Raw genomic sequence first — 22921 nt, forward strand, 5'->3', positions numbered from 1 at the left:
CGCGTGCGCGCGCGCGCGCGCGAGAGAGAGAGAGTTAACGTTAAACTCGCGTTTCGCGAATCCTCGAGGTTTTATGGAGGACGCGAGAGGAGCAAAACCTCTCGGTGACGGTTTTATCAGCGCGAACGCGTCGCTTGTATACGCACGTGGTGCCGCGGTCTCATCTAGCCCCGGCGGAGCTCGTGGTGCTCGCGATGTATGTATGTACCACGCCTTCGTGAAGAAACGGCACGATTCCTATACGGTCCTGGCACCGGTATTGAGATAGTATCGGTGGATCGCGCTCGAGCCGCCTAGAAGTCCGGCTTTAATAGCCTGCGGCCGCGCACGGCAATCGGCCAGAAATCGCTCGTATCTCGTGGCTCGTTGTATTTTCGCGCTCGCGTATGTGTGTGTGTGTGTGTATACACGCGAGCGGCAGCGTGTGTATATCTCCACATCACACACGTGCGCGCAGGAGAACGTAGCAGAATTTCCAGGTCAAACGGCGGACAAAAGACCGATTGAGAAAAGGCGGCGGCCGCCTTTCTTTCTATCGCGTATTTTCTATCAATATCTGTTTGTGTCACGTCCGCCGAGATGACAGACATCTTGATATCTCGTTGATTTAAAATTTGTATATCTCGTCGATTTATTTATTTTTTTAAATCGTTAATTATATACGTGTGTTGTACGAAGAACAACTGCTCGACAGTTCTTCGACTACATTGTCTCGTCGATTTCCCGCAACATCGCAAAGATCGGGAAATTGGGGTCTTCTTGTAGGACGTTAACTCGTCAAAAGCGTCGATTCCGTCATAATTTGCTCCCTCGAGGTAGCCCCCGTGTGACACCCGTCGATACGTCAAGATATGTAATCTATCCGCAACCCTAATTCTCATCAAGCGAGTCATTCATCCTTAATCAGCTAATAACGGCCGTCGAGCGAGCGCGGCCTCGATGCGTGCCTCGACGACCGATCGATCAATTCCGATCTCGAATCGATGCATCGTATAAATTACGGACGCGGCTCCTGTGATTTCTCCGTGGTCGGCCTCTCTAGTCGTCGTTTCTCACTCGATTTTCTGTGTGTTTCAGCAAAAGGTGAAGTTCTGGTTCGCCACAGGCGGCGCCGGATTCTGCATCAGTCGCGCATTGGCGCTGAAGATGACACCGATTGCCGGGTGAGTTTATGGTTTTTCTTCTCTCTTTACTTCCGCCTACGATTTATTTGAAAATTTCTCGAATTGTGAAAGAGAATTAATGTTGTTATAAAATAACCGGGACAAAAAAAAATACATAAAAGATATAACAAATATTCAATATTAACAATTTTGACGACAAAAAACACGAAAAGTTTTGTTATTTGAAAGTTATTTCAATCAACAAAAAAATCTCTCGATATGTACAAAAAATATTTTTATATACTTTTGATTGTATTACTTTTTTTTTTTATTTGATTGAATGTCGAGATATCACGTCGAGATCGATCATTTGTGTGAGGATGACCGATCGCAGTTTCATTGTATCGATTTATTTCGTTCTCCGAATCTCTTTTTACTTGGGCGAGAGGGTGTCACAGAATAGAAATCTCCGTAGAACGCGGTTGGTCACGCATGACACGTATATAAGTGACACGTGTCACCGTGGTCATCAACGTGGCGGTTCTTTCGGGACCTAATCTATCGTGAAAATGCGTATTACCGATCTCAAGTATCCCATTCTCATCTCTCTTTTTTTTCTACACGCGCGTTTCACCGCGTGCGTCCGGCGCGCGCGTTTTTTCTACCTGCGTGGTAGATTGAAAAAAATCGACAATCTTGTCTAGTCACGCGTGCTACAATTCGTGCCGTCTGGTCGATCGATCGCTGTTTGCGAAGCGTGATACCGCGGACTCATTAATATCAGAAACGCGTGAAAAAAAAAAAACGCGTGTTTTTGGCGCGAAACTTGTTGGGCGCGTAGCTGCGCGCTCGTTAAGCCGCGAAACAAAAATTTGTACGCGCGGAAACGCGCACTGACAGCAAAAAACATCGCCGATCGTTACGACAACGGTAACGATGAACAATTACCGGCCGCCATTATTCGACGTCAGTCCCGATCGACATGCCTCGATAGGCAACACTGCAGTTAACGCGTATGACGTTTATACACTCCTCCTCGCGCGTGATCATCCAGATGATCGCGCCGACCGACCGGGAAGGTCGACAGCATTTCGCAGCACTCGTGTACTGCTCGTAAATCACCGTTTACGACGCACAGTGGCCAATTGTTTTATCCTCGGTCCTCGATATAACGCGCCTCGCGAACCGGAGCTCGTCGATCGTTTGTTGTTATTAACGATATAAAAATGACCGGGAAAGAGAGAGAGAGAGATAGAGAGAATTATGCGGCTCGATCCAGTTTTTTTCACAGCAACCATCGAGAACTCGCGCGCGTTCTGCGCCTGTCCGCCGTAAATCCGAAGCTTGAAATCTCGCAGCCTCTCATAAAACCTCTTCATTCGATCGACCGATTTGATCGGTTTATACGGGCCATTCTCTCTCTCTCTCTCTCTCTTTCTCTTTTTCCTCCCGTCTGTCCTCATCATACCCTAGGTATCCTTATACGGATTCGGCGGATAAACGAGGGAAGGGGGTGTGAGGAGAGGGATGTATCACGAATGGATCTGGCAAAAAGCCCGGCACCTGGGAGGGCTCGCGAATCAGTCGTACCTTCTTCTTCTTTCGTTTCTTTCTCATTCCGGCTTCGTCACGCTCTTCCGTTTTATGTGCTGTACACGGTCCTGACATTATCCTGCCTCCTGTACAACTCGTTCGTCTCCTCGTGCAGCGGATGAACGCGAGTGACGCGGTGGGACATGGGAAGGAAACCGGGGCAAGTGCATCGGACGGCTTTCTCATTCAGAGCCGCGGCGGGGGGACCGGCTTTCGTCGTCGGTGTTATTTTGCTTCGTCTCGGACTTAATCCGAACGGCATTTACACTTTATCTCCGCTCGCGATTTATCGCGACTAAAAGCCGCTCGATGACGGTTCGTAATTCGTGCTTATCTCGATAATTTAGATTTTTTTTCGTTGCTTTGAAATATTAAAGCACAATGTTTCGCTGATGTTTCTCTCCCTCTCTTTTTTTCACTCTTCTCTCTCTCTCTCTCTCTCTCTCTCGAGTACTCGCGACGCAGCTGACAGACGAGGAAAAAACTCCATTAGCAATCGTGTGAATTATTCCACGGAATTTTCCTGCGCGCATCATTTCACTAGAGCAGCAGCAACGCGTTTCGCCTCCGTGTTTTCTGTCGCAACGAATAAACTCGGGCAAATTTGTTCCGGATTCTCGTCTCTCTCTCTCTCTCTCTCTCTCTCTCTCTCTCTCTCTCTTTCTCTTCATTTTCTAAGCCGCGCGCGCGTGTTCTTTACGTTACTTTTATATTATTTCAGACAGGCCGTCAGGACGATTCCGGGGGTAAGTACGCGGCTGGTAATTCCGCTTGTCTTCTCTTTCTCGGAGGGATAGCGCGATTACGCTGGCATGCTTTAATTTATTCCGCTCGGAATTCGCTGTGCTTTTTCGCGCTTAAGAGAGTAACGGATATCACGCCGCCACTTTTCATTTGCACGAGAGGACATTCTTTACCTCTCACGGGCAGCTAAAGATAAAAAAAAAAAAAAAAAAACGCGCGCTTTTCCGCGCGCTTTTCTTTCTCAGTCGATGGGTATTTATACGGATTTTATTTCGTTGCGCGCGCGCGCGACGGCATGAAAGAAAAGAACATACAACGCGTCCCCGCGCTCTCAGAGCGTTTCCTCATTTCCGCGATCCATTCAAGAAAGCGTTGTGTAATTGTTTTCGCGTTTTTTTTTTTTAATGTTTTCTCACTTTTAGCATCCTTTAGATCTCTAGTGCGAACGTCCGCGCTTTATGACACGTGGTTTGAGATGTACAAACACGATAATGAATCAACTTGTGTTTTTTTACTGTGTCTTTTTCAAAGTGTTTTTACTTCCGTCATTTTAATAAGTTTATTATTTTGTTTTATCGCACTTATTGAAAATTTCCGAAGTACTCGAATCTATTTACTGCTAGAAGTTGTGCGTTTTCTTTTGCGGAAATTGTTGAACCGTGAAGAGTTTTTTTTTTATACGAGAAGTCAGTCTTGATCTTTTAATCTACTCAAGTTTTTACTATTACGCGAGCGCAAGTAGATGTTACTCAGAGATTGAATTGTCTACCGATTGTACACTGTTTCTTGTACGAACGATCAATTATCGTGGTCAGCCGAGCAGCGCGCGCTGCTTTTCGACTCCAACGAGTTTTCTCATGTTTGTCACAAGATTCACCGAAGGAAGGTCCTGGTCGGCGTTCCGCTCATTGCTCTCGGACTGTCATGTACGCTCACATCCGTTTCTTTGGCTCTATTGTAATAAGTGCGTTTGTCTCTCTCGAGATCGGTAACGAGACGCAAAAAGATTTGGAACAAACGTAAAGTAAGTTTTTTTCTCGTGATTGTATAAAACAGTTGAAGAGTAAAATGCTGTTTAACGACTCTACGTACTTTAAGTAATTAAATTTGTTTTTGTTGAAAATGTAAAGCAGCGTGAAAAAAAAAAACAATTAACTGTCAATGTTTTATCGAACGCCGCAGTTACGTGTGTTCACACTCGTTATCACAACGACCGTCTCTTTACTGTCGTCGTACACGCGCAATGATTCTCAAGTGACTTCATTCGTGGCAGAAGTTGTAACCGAAAAAACTTCAATACGCTCACACTAAATGTTAACTAACGATTAACCTTCAATTTAACTTCGAATTTAATTTAACTTCAATCAATGGCCGACGACCCGTTACGAGCTACTTTCTCGCTCGTGAAGTCGCGCTAATTCTCGCGAAATTTTTATCATATACGAAACAAAGCAAATAGATCCGACACACTTGCAAAAAGTCTTTTTTTTTTTTAAATGTCAAGATTTAATTTTATTGGATTTTTGTTGTCTCGCTCCCACGTATGAGTAAACATCGATAAATCGTTGGCTTGCTCGCGACGTTCGAGCTTTTATCGAAATCGTACACGAAAGGTTTTTTCGATCTCGGGAGGCAGGGAAATGCGATGCGCGCGGAGAATCCGATGCGCGGTTCGCGTTAATCGAGCAACAAAGGGGGATAATGGTCGGATGTATCTCGTGGCTCTCGCGGAGATGAATCTTAATTAACAGCGGAGACGCAAGAAGCCGCCGTTCTTGTTACAATGGGAGACGACCGACGTGTCGGTCGGAGCTGCAGTGATCGCCACCCACGTGCGGACGCGCAGGAAAGTGTTATCGCAGTGCGCGTGTTGCCCCGTCTATATCATTTCCTTGTTAGCGGCAGAACGCGCATGCAGAAATGAGAGGAGGGAGGAGAGGGCGATATAAATAAAAGAGATTAGAGCGCAAGGAGACGATAAAACGTTGCGCGGAGACGCGGTGCGGTCTCCGCGATGCGACTTCCAACATATCTTATTCGTTAACGTTCATCCAACATATTCTCGTTAGCTCGTGCTTGATCCTCCCTTCGTTCGAAGTAATTGGCGCGAGAGCAGAAAACAATTTTCGTTCTATCGCTCTGAACTTTACGATCTTTCACCGCTCGGACTCTACGCGAAAGTTGTTTGCACAAAATCGAGGCACGAGATTCTCTTATGAATATTAAAACTGGTTAATTATTTTAATTAAACGTTAGACATTTTATTCGATGTTTCGCGTATAAAATACAAAATACGTCCGATATAAATGATAACAATTACGCATATAAGCCGCATCATATTTTTTTATCAATATTAGAAAAATAAACTTAAAAAAAATAAACGTCACCTTTTGCTTTCTGTAGACGCTAATTTATCATAATTCTCGAACATATATTCGGTATCGTCGACCTTTATAGCAATTTTTTCGAACGCTGCAGCATCTTTTCCACTTGTTAACTTCGTCGCTTCGCGTTATTTGTTTTCGTTTTGTTCGTTGCTTACAGACACACACACACACACACATACCTGTTCTTCGAGCACTTTTATTGCCCTTAAAAAAACCTGAAGTTGCGCACCTGCGAGCAAACGCGCTCCCTTAGTCCCGCTCGTCGCCGACAGCTTCCTCTTTTGATACGTCGGATCCCCCGACTCGATCGTAAACTGTTGTTGCTGGTATAAAAGATCTCCAGGAGGATTTCTCCGCGGTGGCGATGACGCGCGGAATCACATTCGGGAATTAAAGGGCTCGCAATTTGCTGCTCAATTTGCATACGTCGTAAATCCATCTCTGAATTATGAATTTTAATCGGACGCGAATTTAAATATCTAAGTCGACATGTTTCCTCTTAAGAAAAAAATACTTAAAAAATCGAACTGATCCTCAAATGTGTTGTCGAAGATATTCTTACGATTATATCTCGAGTGCTTAATTAGTGTCGCTTTTATCGCGATGTTACATGCGAGATACGTATCGATAAAATTAATAGCGTGGCGCATCTGTTGTGCTTAGTAAAAAAAAACCAGAAAGAAGATAGTTAGATTCACTTTCGAACACATGATAACGTTATCTCTTTGACGTGTATTCGAAAAAGGAGACGCATTTTATATTTCATCGTAAGAAGAGTAGAAGCACGCGTACACACACATACACACACAGAGACAAGAGGGGAGATGATTCTCTCAACTTCCCATGAATCTCTCCTTAGGGAAAAGAGATTTCACACGTGCACCATACGTGTGTACGCGCAGCGGATATTTAAGAAGCTTTCTTGTGCGGTTTTTTGGCTTCTTTACCGTGATCAGAATTACGAGCCGAGGAGGGAGCGCGCGTAAGAAGTTTCCCTCCGCTCGTGATAATAAACGCGTCGTCGAAATTACACGGTGGCAACAGTAAAGAAAGGGGAGGAGACTACTCCCCAGCTGGTGGTAGGTTCAAGGAACCGAAAGTTCGTGATATATTTTCAGCAAAAACGCAAGTTACTTCGATCGATTTTTTTTTTCTTGATTTACGAACTACGAACATATTAGTTAGCATAAATTCGAGGATTTACTATCAGAGGGATTTTACTTATACCTTATCTATTATATATTTTCTCTCTCTTTCTCTTTTTGTCGGATTTAATTGCTTCATAAAGTCGTAAGGTTTGTGTTTCCGCCGTAAATTGGGGACATTTGTAATCTTATCGGGGACTAACGAATTAAAAAAAAATCATCTCACGCATTTTTTTCGCCACGGTCCCGAAAGTTCCGATAATAAACGTGTCGAAGTAATTCCGCGGTCGACAAGAGAGAGACAGAGAGAGAGAGAAACGAAAAGAAATAGAGAAGGAGAAAAAAAAGAATCGTCGAAAGAACGCGGGTGAGGAGGGGGAGATCGAGGCAAGGGAAGTGGAGAATCGAGAGAGATTCGACGAAGCTCGCGCGCGGTCCAGGCATCTTTTCGATTCCCTGCTTATTGCTCGCCTAATTGGATTCCTCTCTACCATCGGCGCGATCGCCGCGTGTACATCTATCAGCCCGCGGCTTGTGAAACCAATTTGGACATTCCCATATATGCGGCCGAGGTCCGCGCGCGCGGTGATCTATAGAGGCTCGAAAACTACAGTGACCCTGGTCCTTCTGTCTCCTACGTTTTGTTCCTCGAAACATGCACATTGTGTGATGGAACGCGTCGGGCGATCATTTCGGGAGCAAATGAACACGAGTGCCATCACTTGCGAGATATATTGCACAATCTGTTACGTTCACGTATGTAATCTGTGGACGTTGTTTTCAAAAATTAGGTAGGGTAAAATGCGCGAGAGACGCGACGTTTCGAGGAAAAATCTCGGTTAAATTACACGATGATACATGAGGAGAGGTTCGTGTGCGCTGCCGGGCGCGCGACAGTTGCATGTGCATACGTCTCAATTCCGCGTTAAACTCACGGCCGCGTCTGTGTTTTATCGCCTGATGTCTTCGTAAGCGCACAACCCCGTTCGAGTCGATCGATATCGATTCAATTGCGAGACGGTCGTCTCCTCGTGTACATCGATAAACGATGTGTGTTTTTCACGACCGATCGGAGCGCTCTTTTTTTTTAATCTTAAATCGGAAACGAATTTACGAGATTGTATAATTTACGCGCCAATATTACAAAAACATTTTATTTTTCACATAATTAGCAATGACAAACGCATTACCGAGCGAAAAAGAAATCTGTTACGCAAAATGTTGTTGGTATAGAATTGGTATAAAAAATTTCTTAAGAAAAATCATGGAAATTACTCAAGCGACAAATAACGAAAATCAATGTTAACCGCGTTCCGGCATCACGCACGTTCCGCTTAATAAATTTCCTCGATTCGATCGACGGTGTGTTTCAAACACGCACGCGTGTTTGACAATCGATAAAATGTGCTTTCAACCGGCGCGGCGACTAAGCGCCAGTTTGCAACAAATAATGCAACGTAGCGGAAGGAGATGGGACATAAATCTCTTTACTGACAATTATATCAAAAACAAGTACAAGAGTTTCCATACACGTGAACAAAAACGTGTCGCGCTCAGGAAACACCTGCTCTTAAATTCGTTCGCGAATCGTTTCGTTCGCAAATTGCAGCGAGCGCGCATGTGTAAATATTTATGCGAATAAAATTTATTTGCGCGAAACGATTTCTTCGAAGCAACACATTTTGGAGCAAGAAAACGGACTCTTTTTTTTTTTTTTTCTGAGTCACAAACAGCGACAACATCGGACTGCGGTTCTTCCGCGAACTTGTTCCGCGTCGCGTGTTCGTACGTTTCTTTTCAGTATCGAAACAAACAGTCGTGAGACACGAAGGAAGGACGAGCGGTTTCTTAAAGCGGCGAGGAGATACGCGCGCGCGTTCTCCCTTTTTCCTTATAACCCCCGAAAATTCGATTTCGCTGCCGCCAGGTATTTTAACAAGACCGATATTCCGTGTCGGCGACGCGCCGAAAGGAAACGACTGGTGACGAACGACGGGGGGGTAGGGGGTGGGAACCGAGTGTGTGTGTACACGAATTCGGGGACTAATCTGGCCAATTAAAAAAGACCCGGTGAGAGAGAGAGAGAGGAGAGAGAGAGACCACGACCGAGAGAAACGGCGGGCCACAAATTCGAGAATTCGCCGATGGTATTCGCTAATGAGTGCGACTTCTCTAGCCCCTTCCGTTCCTATCTCTCTTTTCTCTCCCTTCGCTCTTTTCTTTGGGTGTTTTTTTTTCTCTCTTTTTCGCTCTGTTTTTCGGCTATGCGTCTCATCTACTGGTCCCCGCAATCCTGCGGTACTGGAAAACGTTAATTAAACGCGCCACTTCCGAGCGCTTCGCGTAGAAACAAGATCCGTCGTTAATTAAACGGTCGACAGAAAGAGAGAGAGAGAGAGAGAGAAAAAGAGTCTTTCGGCGAGTTGTCTGATCGCGAAGCGTGAGAATATCGTATACAGAGAATAATTTTGCAAAATCCGTTTTTTTTTTTTTTTTTCTGTCGACGAGAGAAACTGCTTTCATCGTTGAAGCACATTCGCGAACTTTTCGATTGAATGTTTGTTCCCGAAATAGAAAAATAAAATAATTGCGCCAATTTGTAAATGCGCACATGATTTGGCGAGCGCGTAGTTGGTTTAATTTTTTAAGTGATCAATTTCTCGGTGGAACGAACACGTTTCCTCTCTTCCCACGCGAAATCAATCGGCTATCGTTAATGGAGGACTCGTTAATTAGAGAACGTTTACCGTCGCGTAGAAGGGGAACGGGAAACGTCAAACCGTTCGGAAGAGTGGACGGGTCCTCTGTCAGAGGACATTATATCGACGTAGTAGGTCCCGCATCGCGAGTGCTTCATTTCGTCGTTACCTTATTTTATTCCGCCGAGCGCGCACCTGCGCTTCTCTTCTCCTTTTTCTTCTCTTTCCTCCGCCACCATCGCTCGTTCTTGCCTGTCGAGAGAGGCTCCGGTTGCATCGCAAATGTATGCAGGCCGTGTGTGCGCGACCTAGCCTAAGAATCGTTATTTCTGGTTCCACGCATTCAGCGACTCCCCGAGAAAACGTCCGGATTACGTTCTTCGAGAGAGTGGTTGTTCGACAAACAAGCACACCACTATTCCCCCATATTGCAGAAACGGTACGCAGCTCGGAAATCGAGTCAGAAATACAGATACTAATCGAAATATAATTGACCGGTAGGTAATTTTCAAGCGGAGCGTGCGTTAATTTTACCAAACGGTAAATCGAGACGCTTTCGTATCGCGCGATTTCTATGTCACGGGAATCGGATCTACATTTTTCTCGGAGATCTACGTTTAAGTTTGAAGAATTTTTGTTTTTTAATTTTGAATTTTTAATTTGTAACGTTACACAAAAGTACATAATTCTTGCTCATTATAGCTGCACATTGAAATTTCTTCTAATTTACAGTCGATCCCGATTTTCAGTAGTTTCTTGTCTCGTTTTTATCCTCAACATACCAAAAATGCGTCCCATTCCTTTCGTGTATATCTCTGGACCGCGGCAGCGGCGGCGCCTCTTTGAGACATTTGTCCGTTCGTGTTCTTTCACATGTCAGGCTCTTCTCTCTCTCTCTCTCTCTCTCTCTTTTTCTCTCTTTCTCTCTTCTTACAGAGGTGCTGGCCGATATATACGTATACTCGGGCACGGTCACCGAAGTTGTGACTACCTGCCGCCGCCCCTAATTGGCACGATTTATGTCCGCCGTGGATCGCGCATCTCTCACTTTGCTCTCGCGGTTGACTCCTTCGCCTGTCGAAATTTCCGTCTGATTTGTGAGAGAATCGGCGCGTCTCTTTCTCAGCGCGAGACCGCGACCACCTGTTGTCGCCGGGCTCGCTTCGATCGATTCGATGCATACGCAATTTCGTTCGTAATCGATCTCGCGCGTCTTTAAACGGAGGTCTTTTATCGACGCGAACAGCTGGGAAGGAAATCAGTTCCGCGTTCCTTAATGGCGGACACGTGTTCGCGCGGATTGGCGATCGTCGCAAAAATCATTTCGCGACCGGTCATGCGTGAATCCCGTTCACGTTCGCGATCGATCACGTATCATAGCTACGTCTCGGATGTGCGTTGTTACCGTCAAGTATATAACGGCACCACCGATCGGGAACACAGAGTGTTCGACATTGAATCAACGACGGCGATTCCACAATTAATTACAGACCAATTAATAATAATACAAATTAGCGAACTCAATCGACGGAAATTCTTTAACCTCGCCTCGCGTTATTACGTGTCGTCGATCGGCGCCGATCAACGTAGACGCGCTTTTAATAAATGCACAGAGCTCGTTTTATAATGCGGACCCAACCAGTTTGAGACGAAGAAGCGGTTAGCGGTCGCGCGACGACAGCAGAAACGGGCAGCCAGCAGGTGCGCGCGTCTCTCTTCCTCGAGAGCTAATCTACATGAGTGGAATGCAGTCGAATTGAGGCTTCGAGTTTCCGGTTTTTGTTGTCGTCTTGCGGCGACGCAAAAAATGATAATTAAACGTTTCGAATTATTTTCGGATTTTCTCGTCGCTCTCGCGTCGATCTTTCGCGGTGATTATCGTGGGAGCTTCACGGGGAGCGTCCCCGGCGCTAACCGTAAACGCGATCTGGTTGTAAAATGAGGTAACGATCGCGTTGGACGAGCACGCGCGCTATTGGGTGAAAAGTGATCGTTACTTTGTGTGCGCGCTATAGCTGGGCGGGAACGTGTATTAAACGTTTTATGTGTTTTTAGGAAACAACGAAATAAATGAAATCGCGTAATTACGTAAATCGGATAATTGCAAAATTTATTTTACCGCGAGATAGATTCAAAGTTTAATTCTCAAAAGAAGTATAGTACATTTTTTCAATTTATTTTCGTAATTTAGGTAATCCCCTTCATCGTGCACGTGAATTTTATTATTTATAATCGTTCTTGTTTGTGATTCGGGCGATTAAAATAATTGCCATTTGAGAAAAACGGCGCGGATAAAATGACCCGATGAATCCAAGTGTCGTTAAGTTCTTTTTTCTCAAATGTGTGCCGTTTTTTGCGACATTCTCTCCTTCTCCGGGTATCGGAGAGCGACTTTTGCAACGGCGATGTTGCGCGCATTTCCGGTCGACCTTAATCGCGCATGCGTGTCGGGTTCCACGCGAAAAGACCTAACAATCTTGCTCGGCATCGCGTGACTTTCGGGGTGGTGGTATACAGGATCGGTAATTTATTCTCGCCGAGGACCCGAGTCGTTTCGTGACGTGTCTCCGTCTTTTTTTTCTCCATAATTCGTTGCGCGCGGAGAAACGATTGTCGCGAAAGGGTTGACGAGGGCGAGAGGGCGAGAGAGCGATTCTTCATGCTACCGCGAGCCGCACGAACGCACAAGGTGCGTGGCGTCCCATGGGAATGAGTTAATTACTTTATACGCACCACCGCGTACAGCGGTGTGGTAATTATCTCGTGTACAAGCAGATGAATCGCACAAATGGTCGTACATTCGGAGTATCTCAACTGTTAAATTACATCGACACGTTTTACAGTTTTTCAAATTAATTAAGTTAATAATTAATAAACTTGAAATATATTAATTATTGTCTAGAACACGATAATAAATAATAATGATTAATATTGATATTATCTTAATTACATGTTTATTCAAGCGTCTGATGAGCACATATTTATATATTTTACTCTTCTCTTTTATTTATCACACACGTGACGATACAATTTTGTGGAAGTTTGACTAAGCGAATAATAAACAAGGGGGATATTTATGTTTCGTTTCAGTGGCGGAAAGTTCATCACCGTTGGTGACAGAATTAGATTACCGGACGACGTCACGATGGGATATATCATCGAGTATCTTCTAAAAAAGCAACTCACAGTGGTGGAGCAGTTTCACTCGCATTTGGAGCCAATGAAGTTTCTGAACAAGGATACTTTCCATGAGCAGGTAATTACAAATGCAAAAAAAAAAAAAGTACACGTTTAAATGTGCGACAGGATATAAAATTGGATTTTCATACACAATTACCGCAGAATATGACTGCAATCAGTAGGGGCAAAGTTTTGATTTAATGCGAGTGTGTGTGTGTGTGTGCGCGCATGTATTTGCGCAGTAATAATAATTTATCGCCGTAATACAAGACGTATAAGTAGCCGAAATTAATATTTGTGGCATGTTCTGGATGTGACAGACTGGTCGCGATAAATAGCATGATGATAAATAATGGAGTGATAATAGAATGATTTGAAGCGCGCAATGAATCAGACCCACGTGCATCGAGTGCATTGTCTGTTTTATTTCACGAAACACAATAGTCATTATTTAATCGTATGTGTGTTTCCGCTTATTACGCGACTTTGCGAACTATCATAATAGGAAATATCCTCAGAGGACATCTCACACACATGACCTGTTGACAAATACGTACGTGTTATTGACTAAATTAATCCACACACAGAAAATATGGAAAATGTTATGTGTATATTAAATTTAAAAAAAATCGCAAACAATACACATACAAGAAGAGTTAAATCTGTCGATCAAATAGAAATAATAAAATTTGGAATTTTATATTTGTCATATTTCGAAAATTAGTAAACGAAATCTTTTTCAAGAATTGCGATAAATCTAAAAACAAAAAAACATGATGTGTAAACACTCACTCATTACTCGCTTAATCATTAAATTACTATGATGTGTGCGTCAAAGATCGGGTTACCGGGTACGTACACGAGAGATCGTGTGACCAGAGAAAATGAACGCGCGTACATGCGAAACGCTAGCACAAAAACTTCTTTCTTTCACGACCGACATTATCCGATGCTTTGGTCTCGGATTTCGCAAAGTACAGGTACGAACGCGTGCATATACGCACGCCGCCAAAATAAACGCCGTCGAATAAAAATACGGTGTCATTTTCATCAGCGTGGAACCGCGGGTTTATTATCGCTCTGTTTTCTTATAATCTCTTTCTCTCTCTCTCTCGAAAAAAAAATAGATTTTGAGCTCTCAAGTGAAGGAAGTTTCGCGTTTTTATGTTTTAGGTGTCTTTCAGTTATTCTAAAGGACCGAGAGACGAATGGAATATCCTGAAGATCGACGGTTTCGATATGAAGAACGACCCAAAAAGGTAAAACACACAAAATATATATTATTTTACGGATTTTACAGTCTCGTGTCAACTTTTATATTTCACGTGTTATTACACGCGCTTTGAATTCTTTCGATATTTCGATATAAATTCCCGCGATATAAAAGAGATATAAATACATCATCATTTGTATCCTTTATATGGATTTATTCTGAATGATTGCGCGTTTGCACATGTTCGCGCGCGAATATGTGTAAAACGGTCGTTTTGTGAAATAACACGCGCAATTTACGTGAAGCGACGCGTCAACGTATAAACATATGCAATCTGTGCATTCACATTACTGTACATACGCGAAATGTCTCGCGACGGTTTTCGTGTAATTTGCGCCGGTGAAAGACGGAAGGGAGATGAATAATTACGACAAAGACAACGGCGATGACGACGACGACGACGACGACGACATTGCGATGTGCGCTTTCGTAAGTTTTAATTGACTTTATAATAATTACGACCTTTTACCACCCTTTCTCTTTCGCGTTCACCGCCCCCGTTACTCGGCATTATCTTCCCTGTGAGAGAGCAAGAGAAAAATAACCTGTTTCCGGTTGACGCGAGTTTCACCTTGCTCTTCTTCAATATTCTGCCGTACTTTTTCTACAAGTCAAGTTTTGCATTTGAGAATATTTAATGAGAAGAGAAAACATCGCGGGACGCGTTTGTGTTGCTGTGTGCTAGCAGTGAATCTGACTGGGTTAGAATCGAGACGGAAACGTAGATATTAAACTTTTCCGCGTCTCTCTTTTGTTATTCTTCTCGAGAAGGAGAAAGAGAGAGAGGAGAAGAAAAAAGAAATAATATTTTATTAAAAGTTTATATTACGAAAGTTCTCCCCGAGATTGGACAAAATTGATTAGATTTGCAGAGAGACGGTATTTGATGCAGTTTGGATTTCGGAGCAGAAATTGTTAGCATCGTCAGAGAAATATCTTTGTATCACAGAAACTTTGTAGAAATCGCTAATAGACTCTTCCGGAGTCTTATTAATGTGTGCGTATGTATTTATTTTTTGTTCTAGATTTAAATCCATCCATTGCCACTTGTTTCCGTACGTATCCTACTGCCCGCACAGATGATGAAGATCAGTGCGACGAACGTATGTAATTGAAAAAACAAAGCAAAAGAAAGCAAATAGAGCGATTTCTTGTTGTTAGACAAAATTATAAGGGAGGCACCAATGGCAAACTTTTATTTTGTTTGTGTAGAATTTTTTATCCACTAATAACATTTTATTTTTGTGAAAAAGTTTTGTGTCTTTTTTCAACTTGTAAAAGAAAAAAACGCATGTGTTAAAAGTAACATTACGGGGCTATGATTCTTGTTGATCCGAGGAATGTACATAAAGGCAGGTAAAGTTTTGTCATTGATGTTTCATAATCACTGATCTGTGTAATTAATACTTACATGTAGGTAAAAATTGGCGAGGAAATAGAAGAATAAGAAGAAACACGGTAAGCAAGAATGATAAAAAATAGAACTACAACGTATTTCTTGTATTTTTTTCTTTTTTCGCGAGAATGGGAATTTACAATCTCGCGCAGACGCATAAAACAGCTGTGCAATACACAATATAGAACATTCTTGTACATAAGATAAGCTTGTACATATATACATATATAACGTAACTGTGTAATTCACTGAGACGGCCTCGTCGCGTGAAATGAAATTAAGCTAGTCCTTTGCAGAAAGACAAACAGTTGTATATAATGTGATATTTACCGCGTGCTAGTGCTCACTTGGATGTACGTACATGTGTATAATCTTCAATCTCTCATATATATTATATTATATTATATTATCGTATATATGCATGTATGTGTGTGTATATACGTATGTGCATATATATATATATATAAAACACACATAAAAAAAAAAAATAGAAGAGTTTTGCATTTCACTCTCCTAGGTATCTTATCTAAATTTTCTTGGTATCTTCTAGAATATTTATAAGTCGAATCTTAAATATTTGTGTGCAATATGAAATATTATACGAGTTGTTTATTTTCAAAATATAATATAATGCCAGATCGCTTTCGATTCTTTGCAGACACAATTGAACAGAAAATGTGTATTAATTAATTATATATAATTCATAATATAATTAATAATACAATTAATTCCATATAATATGTATAATTATTTTATATAATTTATGTATGATTCTATGCATCAATTTCTCTAGCTAAAAGTATCAAAAAAATAACTTCAATTTGAAAATACTAGCACAACACAGGCGCGCGCTACGCGCACGCTATTGTTATTTTTATTTAACATGTTGTCAGTGAACACAACCTGTCACCGCGATGACAGATAGTATATGCGTCTTATAAACCATATAATACACATGTGAGAAATGTCAGAAATAACGCATGAAAATCAAACTCAAAAAATAGTGAGAGAAAGAAGTGGAAAAACAACACGTGACTAAAATTATGTGACAGGGAAAAGGGTAAAAAAGAGAATATTATATATATTATATGTGATATTCTATATCTATATATAATACACATACATACGCATATATGTATGTATATATATATACATATACATATACATATAAGTCAGTAACACCGCCGCGGTCGCGCGACCGAGGTCAGTGACTCCACCGCAGTCGCGCGACCGAGGTCATTGACCCCGCCGCGGTCGCGTGACTGCGCGGCCGAGGTCAGTGACTCCTCCCCCACCAAGGCCGCGCGGCCGAGGTCAGTGCCCCGCCAAGGCCGCGCGGCGGAGGTCAGTGCCCTGCCAAGGCCGTGCGGCGGAGGTCAGTGACATTACTGTAGTATGTATATAATACATATAATACAATATAAAGTATAATATTATAAATATATAATAAATTATATGTNTAATATGTATTATTTAATGTATTATTTATGTATATATAATATAAATTACAGTCACGTTATTTTCACGCGTTTTTCTACTCTTTCCTGTCACGTGATTTTAAGTACGTTTTTAATTTTCTCTACATATATGACGAACTGTCTCAAAATCGCTTTTCATTATTTACTCTCTCGATCTTACCGATTCGATTAGACTCGATCAACCAACCAACCAATCGGCAACGCGGAAGAGGCAACAATAGGTACGATATATTCGACTCCAAACGCGCACTTCTTGGTCCAAATGCCTTTTTTAATATAGGAAACAACTCGTATTTATTAGTCGTCACTCTTGAAAAATCGAATGCATCAGTTGTGAAATAAAAAGAAGTGACGGTGTATAAATGGGATCTCGATATAGTTCTCGATAAGATATATATGTATTATAATGTAGTTACATGTATTTAGCTGATATATATATATGTACGTAAAACAAACGCGGAAGTTGTGGTTTTTTCTGTTTTTATTATTCTAATGTTATTGAAACTTCGAAAATATGAGATTTATGACATCAATTATAATCTGTGGTATAATGCGATCATGTTTCATATAATAAATGATGTATTGAACATTAATTGTTTGAATTCTGGTATCGTCAACCTTTCTTTGTGTATCATATTTTTATTTTGTGCAACGTTACCAGAATTCTTTAACATAATAAAATGTATTATCTCTGTAATTTTTTTACTACAACATGCTTCCTCTTCAAATAGTCAAAACTCCTTTCCTACATGTTCGTCTCTATATATGTACTATAATAAATCACTAATAAAAAAAAAAAAAAAAAACCATAACAGTTGACAGTTTCACAGAGATGTAACATGTCCATTAGACATCCATAGCTCCATGGGACATTTAAATTAATGAACGTCTAATGTAGGTTTCTGTGGATTTTTGTTCTATGTGTTTTCTAACTCTTTTTTTTTATAGTTTTTTCTCTTGCTGTTCGCGTCTCGAGAAAATTTAATTTTTTTTTCTCTCGAACAAATTTGTGTTAACATTTATATAATTATATATATTATAACTCTTATGTTTCTCAAAAAGAATTCGAATTGCTTTAATATATCAGAAAAGGGAGTCGTACGTAGAGTTCAATAAGAGAAAAAAAACATGTGAACGAGTAACAAAGACGCTACTATCATTATTTACTGACGTGCAATCATTTATTGACTAGCCGTAGAATGTGTGAATACAAGTTTATAGGAAATATACCCTCATCTGTTATAGTCGATCTAGCAAGACTGTTAGTCGATAAACCAGACTCCTGTCGGTGTTCGAGATATTCAGAAGCGAGCAAACAGTAGCAATTAGTAACTGCCAGTACAAGTTCGTTTTTTATTTCTTGTAATAAGGGTAATTGTTGCTCAGCAGCAGCATCGTAAATAAAAAGTGCAGGCATTAATTAGAGAGGTAGTTCTCACTTTCGCGTAAGCAATATATATCGCTCACTATATCTTGCAATAGCAATTATACCGGTCATCGGCAGCGGAATGTACCAACGGTAAGTAACTTGCGGAGAACAAAATTTATTAATTCAACATGTGGACAATTAATTGTTATTATGGTGTAACTAGAAAAAAAATATATATCTATGTATAATATATAATCTATGTATAATGTACATATAAAAATCATATCTACATATCAGAATAAGTACAAAAAAATTTGCATGCAGTTCTTGAGCGCAATAAAAATCCATTATTTATATGTGATTATAAACTTCATTGTGGAGCTCAATCAAACATAAATATATTATATATAAATTAGAATGTAAAAATATAGAATTAATTGATTTTTATTGCATACAACATATAATGTATGCGTTAATTGGTTTTCCACAAATCGTTATTCACAATCAGAAAAATAATGTCGAGAATCGAACGTTAAAAGTTACATGTTGCGCGTCTTGCATATTATGCGTAGATATCTGTACGCTTGAAATGGCATGAGAAATTTCATCACAAATTCGATATACAAGATAAATATACAATGTTTCGCGTTGTTTCAATATGAATATCAATATGTATTTTCTCGAATATGTTTACCCATACAGTAATAGAAACGTTTTTGCCGCTGATATACGAAAACCACTGTGGGGAGGGGAGGGGCGTTAATTTAACGATATATATTGCGCTCAGCGCCATATAGTTTATTCAATGTTACGTTTGTCGATCTCGTATTTTAAATCTCAAATTTCCAACGTAGCTCTTTCGTAGTCGTTTTACTCGTTTGTATGGCCACTCGATATTCCGTTCTCTCGCTCGCATTGGAAATACATGCCGTGCGAGATGGTCTAAATATCGAATGGATACAAACGTTCGAAAATAGGAGAAAGAGAGAGAACGTGAGAGATGAAGCGAGAAAAGGGGTGGGAAGAAGTGATAGGAATGAAGAAGGAGAATGATACCGAAGGTGGTTAAACGAGGGGTTTAAAGGTCGTGTGCTAAAAAAGCGCCATACGATACAGCACGTATCGTATTCGTGCCCACTACGGTGGATAGAAACAGAACTATTTCGCTCCCCGTGTTGCATAAAGATTCTCAATTGCTCGGCGCCGCGCCGTAGCACTTGGAATTGCAAGCCGTATATTGCGGGATGCATCTTATTTCTACATGCGCTGTCATCCACCCTTCTCCGTCTTCCCTTACTCTCTTCTTCTTCGCACTTGCTGTGTAGTTTTACGCAGAAGATAAATTTTCCGGTAAAAGACTGTTTACGACGACTTTTATCTGTGGATTTTTTTTCTCTGAGATGATATTTTAATTTAATTATACTCGCGTGAAAGAGAGAGAAAGAGAGAGAGAGAGAGAGAGAGAGAGAGAGAGAGAGAGAGAGAGAGACGTGTAATAAGTTTCTTTCGTTATGAAATATTGATTTCTTGAAAATATACTGTGCCTCAAGTGCCGTTTATTGCCGCTTAACTAAATTTACTCAAGAAAATTGTTTTCAATTAAAATGTTTTTAATTAAATTATTGTGATATATTATAACACGCACATATAACGATGTATATTCGTCGCTGTATTTTATCACGACTAGTTATAGTAAATCGAGATATTTCGATTTACATTTTGTGTGTGTGCGTTTGTCATTATAACTTAATTCAAATTTTAATTAAAATACGATGCGTTGTATAATTATAACGTATTAAAGAGGACGCCGACTGTTGAATTTTAAGCAATCTACTGCAGCGCGCGAATCGTTGTGTCGAGTTGCGGTATAAAAAGTCGCCCGCGCGGCAATATCGAAATTTAATAACCGGGACTCGCATAGTCGCCACGTCGACGTATTCACGATATCGGTGGACAAACCAGAAATTATATCGGGGGACACACTGAATACCGCGAGAGGTAAGCCGAGGGAAAAAAAAAAAAAAAAAAAAAAAAAAAAAAAAAAACGTGTGGTTATAAAGGGAACTTCGCCAACCGGATTTATTAGCGCGGCCGCAGTTTCCGCAATCGTTCTTTTCTTTCCTATTTATCTTTTATAACGTCGACGCACACCGTTCCNAAAAGTCGCCCGCGCGGCAATATCGAAATTTAATAACCGGGACTCGCATAGTCGCCACGTCGACGTATTCACGATATCGGTGGACAAACCAGAAAGAATATCGGGCGACACACCGAATACCGCGAGAGGTAATCCGAGGGCATCTAAAAAAAAAAAAAAAAAAAAAAAAACTAAACGAGTGGTCATAAAGGTAACTTCGCCAACCGGATTTATTAGCGCGGCCGCAGTTTCCGCAATCGTTCTTTTCTTTCCTATTTATCTTTTATAACGTCGACGCACACCGTTCCACCACTTTTCCGCAGTGGGATCTCATTCACGAAAAAGCGCGGTGTTTCAGTCACCGGCAATGACGTAAAAGCGAACGTAGGGAGGGAGATGCACTTTGTGCGATGACGTAAGAACAGGATCGAGGCAACCGCGTCCTGCGCCCAAGGCTGAGATATTAAGACGTTCTTCAGAAACGCGTCCAAATAAAGATAAAACGTAATATAGACTTGGTAACATGAGAATATATTCCACTTCTAATTACGCACCGGTACGTATACAAATTGTATAAAATTGAATTCAAAGAGTAAACAAACAGACCGAGAGATCCGACCGATTTAAAAGTTCCCGACCCCGGAGTCGGATTCGTTATTCCGCATTATATACATTCAGCGGAAAAAATATTAACATCATTTAAAAGTTATTGCGTCTGCTATATCGCAGAATTTATAAAATGAGATGATTTCCTCGTCACGTATACATTCATAACTTGTTTCGTCTTCGTTTGTCCGTCACTGTGTGGGAGAAATACAGGAGCAGCGATACGAAACGGGTGGGTGCGGGAAGAGACGATCCGAGTCGCAAGTAGGTCGCATTATCCGAGTCGCGACCTACTTTGGTCCTTTCCATCCTTTTGGTGCGCTTTGTCGACCCCGAAATCCACCCGAAAACTCCGTGCCGTCATGTCCAGCCCATAAATTTTTTTTAATATTCCACACCGTGATAGGATATTCGCGCGGCTCTATCTCGTGATAGAAAGTTACGTCGTGAGAAGATGCGCCGTTTAACAGAGATATGAGCCAACAATATTTCAAACATATACGTACGGGTGGGGGAATCCAAATAGGTCACTTTAAACTTTCGACGCTGTGTACAAGAGCTCTCATTTCCTACTGTCCTCGTACACAATTGCAATTTGTTTCTCCTCTTCAGGTGCGCCAAACGACCGAGATGAAGTTACGCAGGCCGCTTATCCGTCTCGCCATAAACACAATCCCTGGACGTATTTACGGCGAGACAGGAAGAGTCTTTGTACCAGAGCACAATCGACAGTCGGATGAACGTGATATCCTCTCTTTAACTGTATAAGAGAAATAATAAGACCATGTACATATATATTTCGGCCTTATTACTTCTTTTTTTTTTTTTAAAGTCGAACAACGGCTTAAAGTTTAAAGCTGAAATGCGCCGTACGCGTCCCCGAATGTGATCACGCGCTCTACGATTTTAAAATAGAACATCAACCATTTTACACACACACCAGTCGGTTTCCTCCTATTCCGATAATTGTCAGCGACGACTTAGCTGATTCGTAAAGTTTCTGTATTCCATTTATATCATCGGCAAAACGTGCGTTTTTCTGCCGAGAGAAATCTCAATGAAGCAGAACACATCTTATAACTTGCACTTTCATCGAGAAAATAGTAGTAGCTTATATGTGTAACGACGCACACACATGTGTGTGCAAGCGCGGTGGAAGAGTAATCGTACCATTATTGATTTTGTCTCCTTGTATGCGTCTACGTTTGCAGCTTTGTGACACAAAGCAGATACACTCCTCCTCCGGTCGTGGGATGCAGCGTGAGATCGCATTCGCGTGTGGAAGTTCTTGTTCTAGAATTAATCTTAACAAAGGTTCTTGAAACCACATGTTGTTGATATTGCGTGTAGTAATTAGTCGTGAAGTAATCTTAATAATAATTATATCTCGCGCGCGCACATCTTTTTATCTTGAGTAGATAGACAGAATTTCAAACGGAGTCAAATCTCAAAAATGAAATAAATACGTGAAATTTTAGCTCTTGTTAAATTTTATTATCAGACATATAAAAACCATAAGTATTTTACTTATTTAAATACATTAAACAGGGGCAAAACTTTGCTTGCGCGCGCAAAGTTTTATTTTTTTTTTATATAGCGTGTATTTCAATCCTTCAATTACTTATGTTTCTTTTTTATATATAAAATTGACAAGTTCTCTCTACAAAATGGCGGTTTATTTATTTTGTTCGAAGTAATAATCATTTACTTTCAACATTCACTCTGTGTATATGTATACAGGGTGTCCCAGAATTGATTTAACATCTCTCGCACACAGGTAGAAGGAATAAAACTGAGGTGAAAAGTCCTAT

General features: G+C 41.1%; 1 protein-coding gene across 1 annotated transcript in view; it reads left to right on the forward strand.

Annotated features, from left to right (window-relative positions):
* LOC109851939 (fringe glycosyltransferase) overlaps positions 1–16395 on the forward strand; it is a 73347-nt gene extending 56952 nt beyond the window's left edge. Inside the window, exons 6-9 of the mRNA XM_020422571.1 lie at positions 1078–1163; positions 12762–12927; positions 14025–14110; positions 15150–16395. Coding sequence (XP_020278160.1) covers positions 1078–1163; positions 12762–12927; positions 14025–14110; positions 15150–15207 — 396 coding nt within the window. The 3' untranslated portion in view covers positions 15208–16395. The remainder of the gene's footprint in view (positions 1–1077; positions 1164–12761; positions 12928–14024; positions 14111–15149) is intronic.
* The last annotated feature ends 6526 nt before the right edge of the window (positions 16396–22921 follow it).

This window comes from Pseudomyrmex gracilis, unplaced genomic scaffold (genome assembly GCF_002006095.1).
Source record: "Pseudomyrmex gracilis isolate BER0280 unplaced genomic scaffold, ASM200609v1 scaffold_22, whole genome shotgun sequence".
Classification (NCBI taxonomy): Eukaryota; Metazoa; Arthropoda; class Insecta; order Hymenoptera; family Formicidae; genus Pseudomyrmex; species Pseudomyrmex gracilis.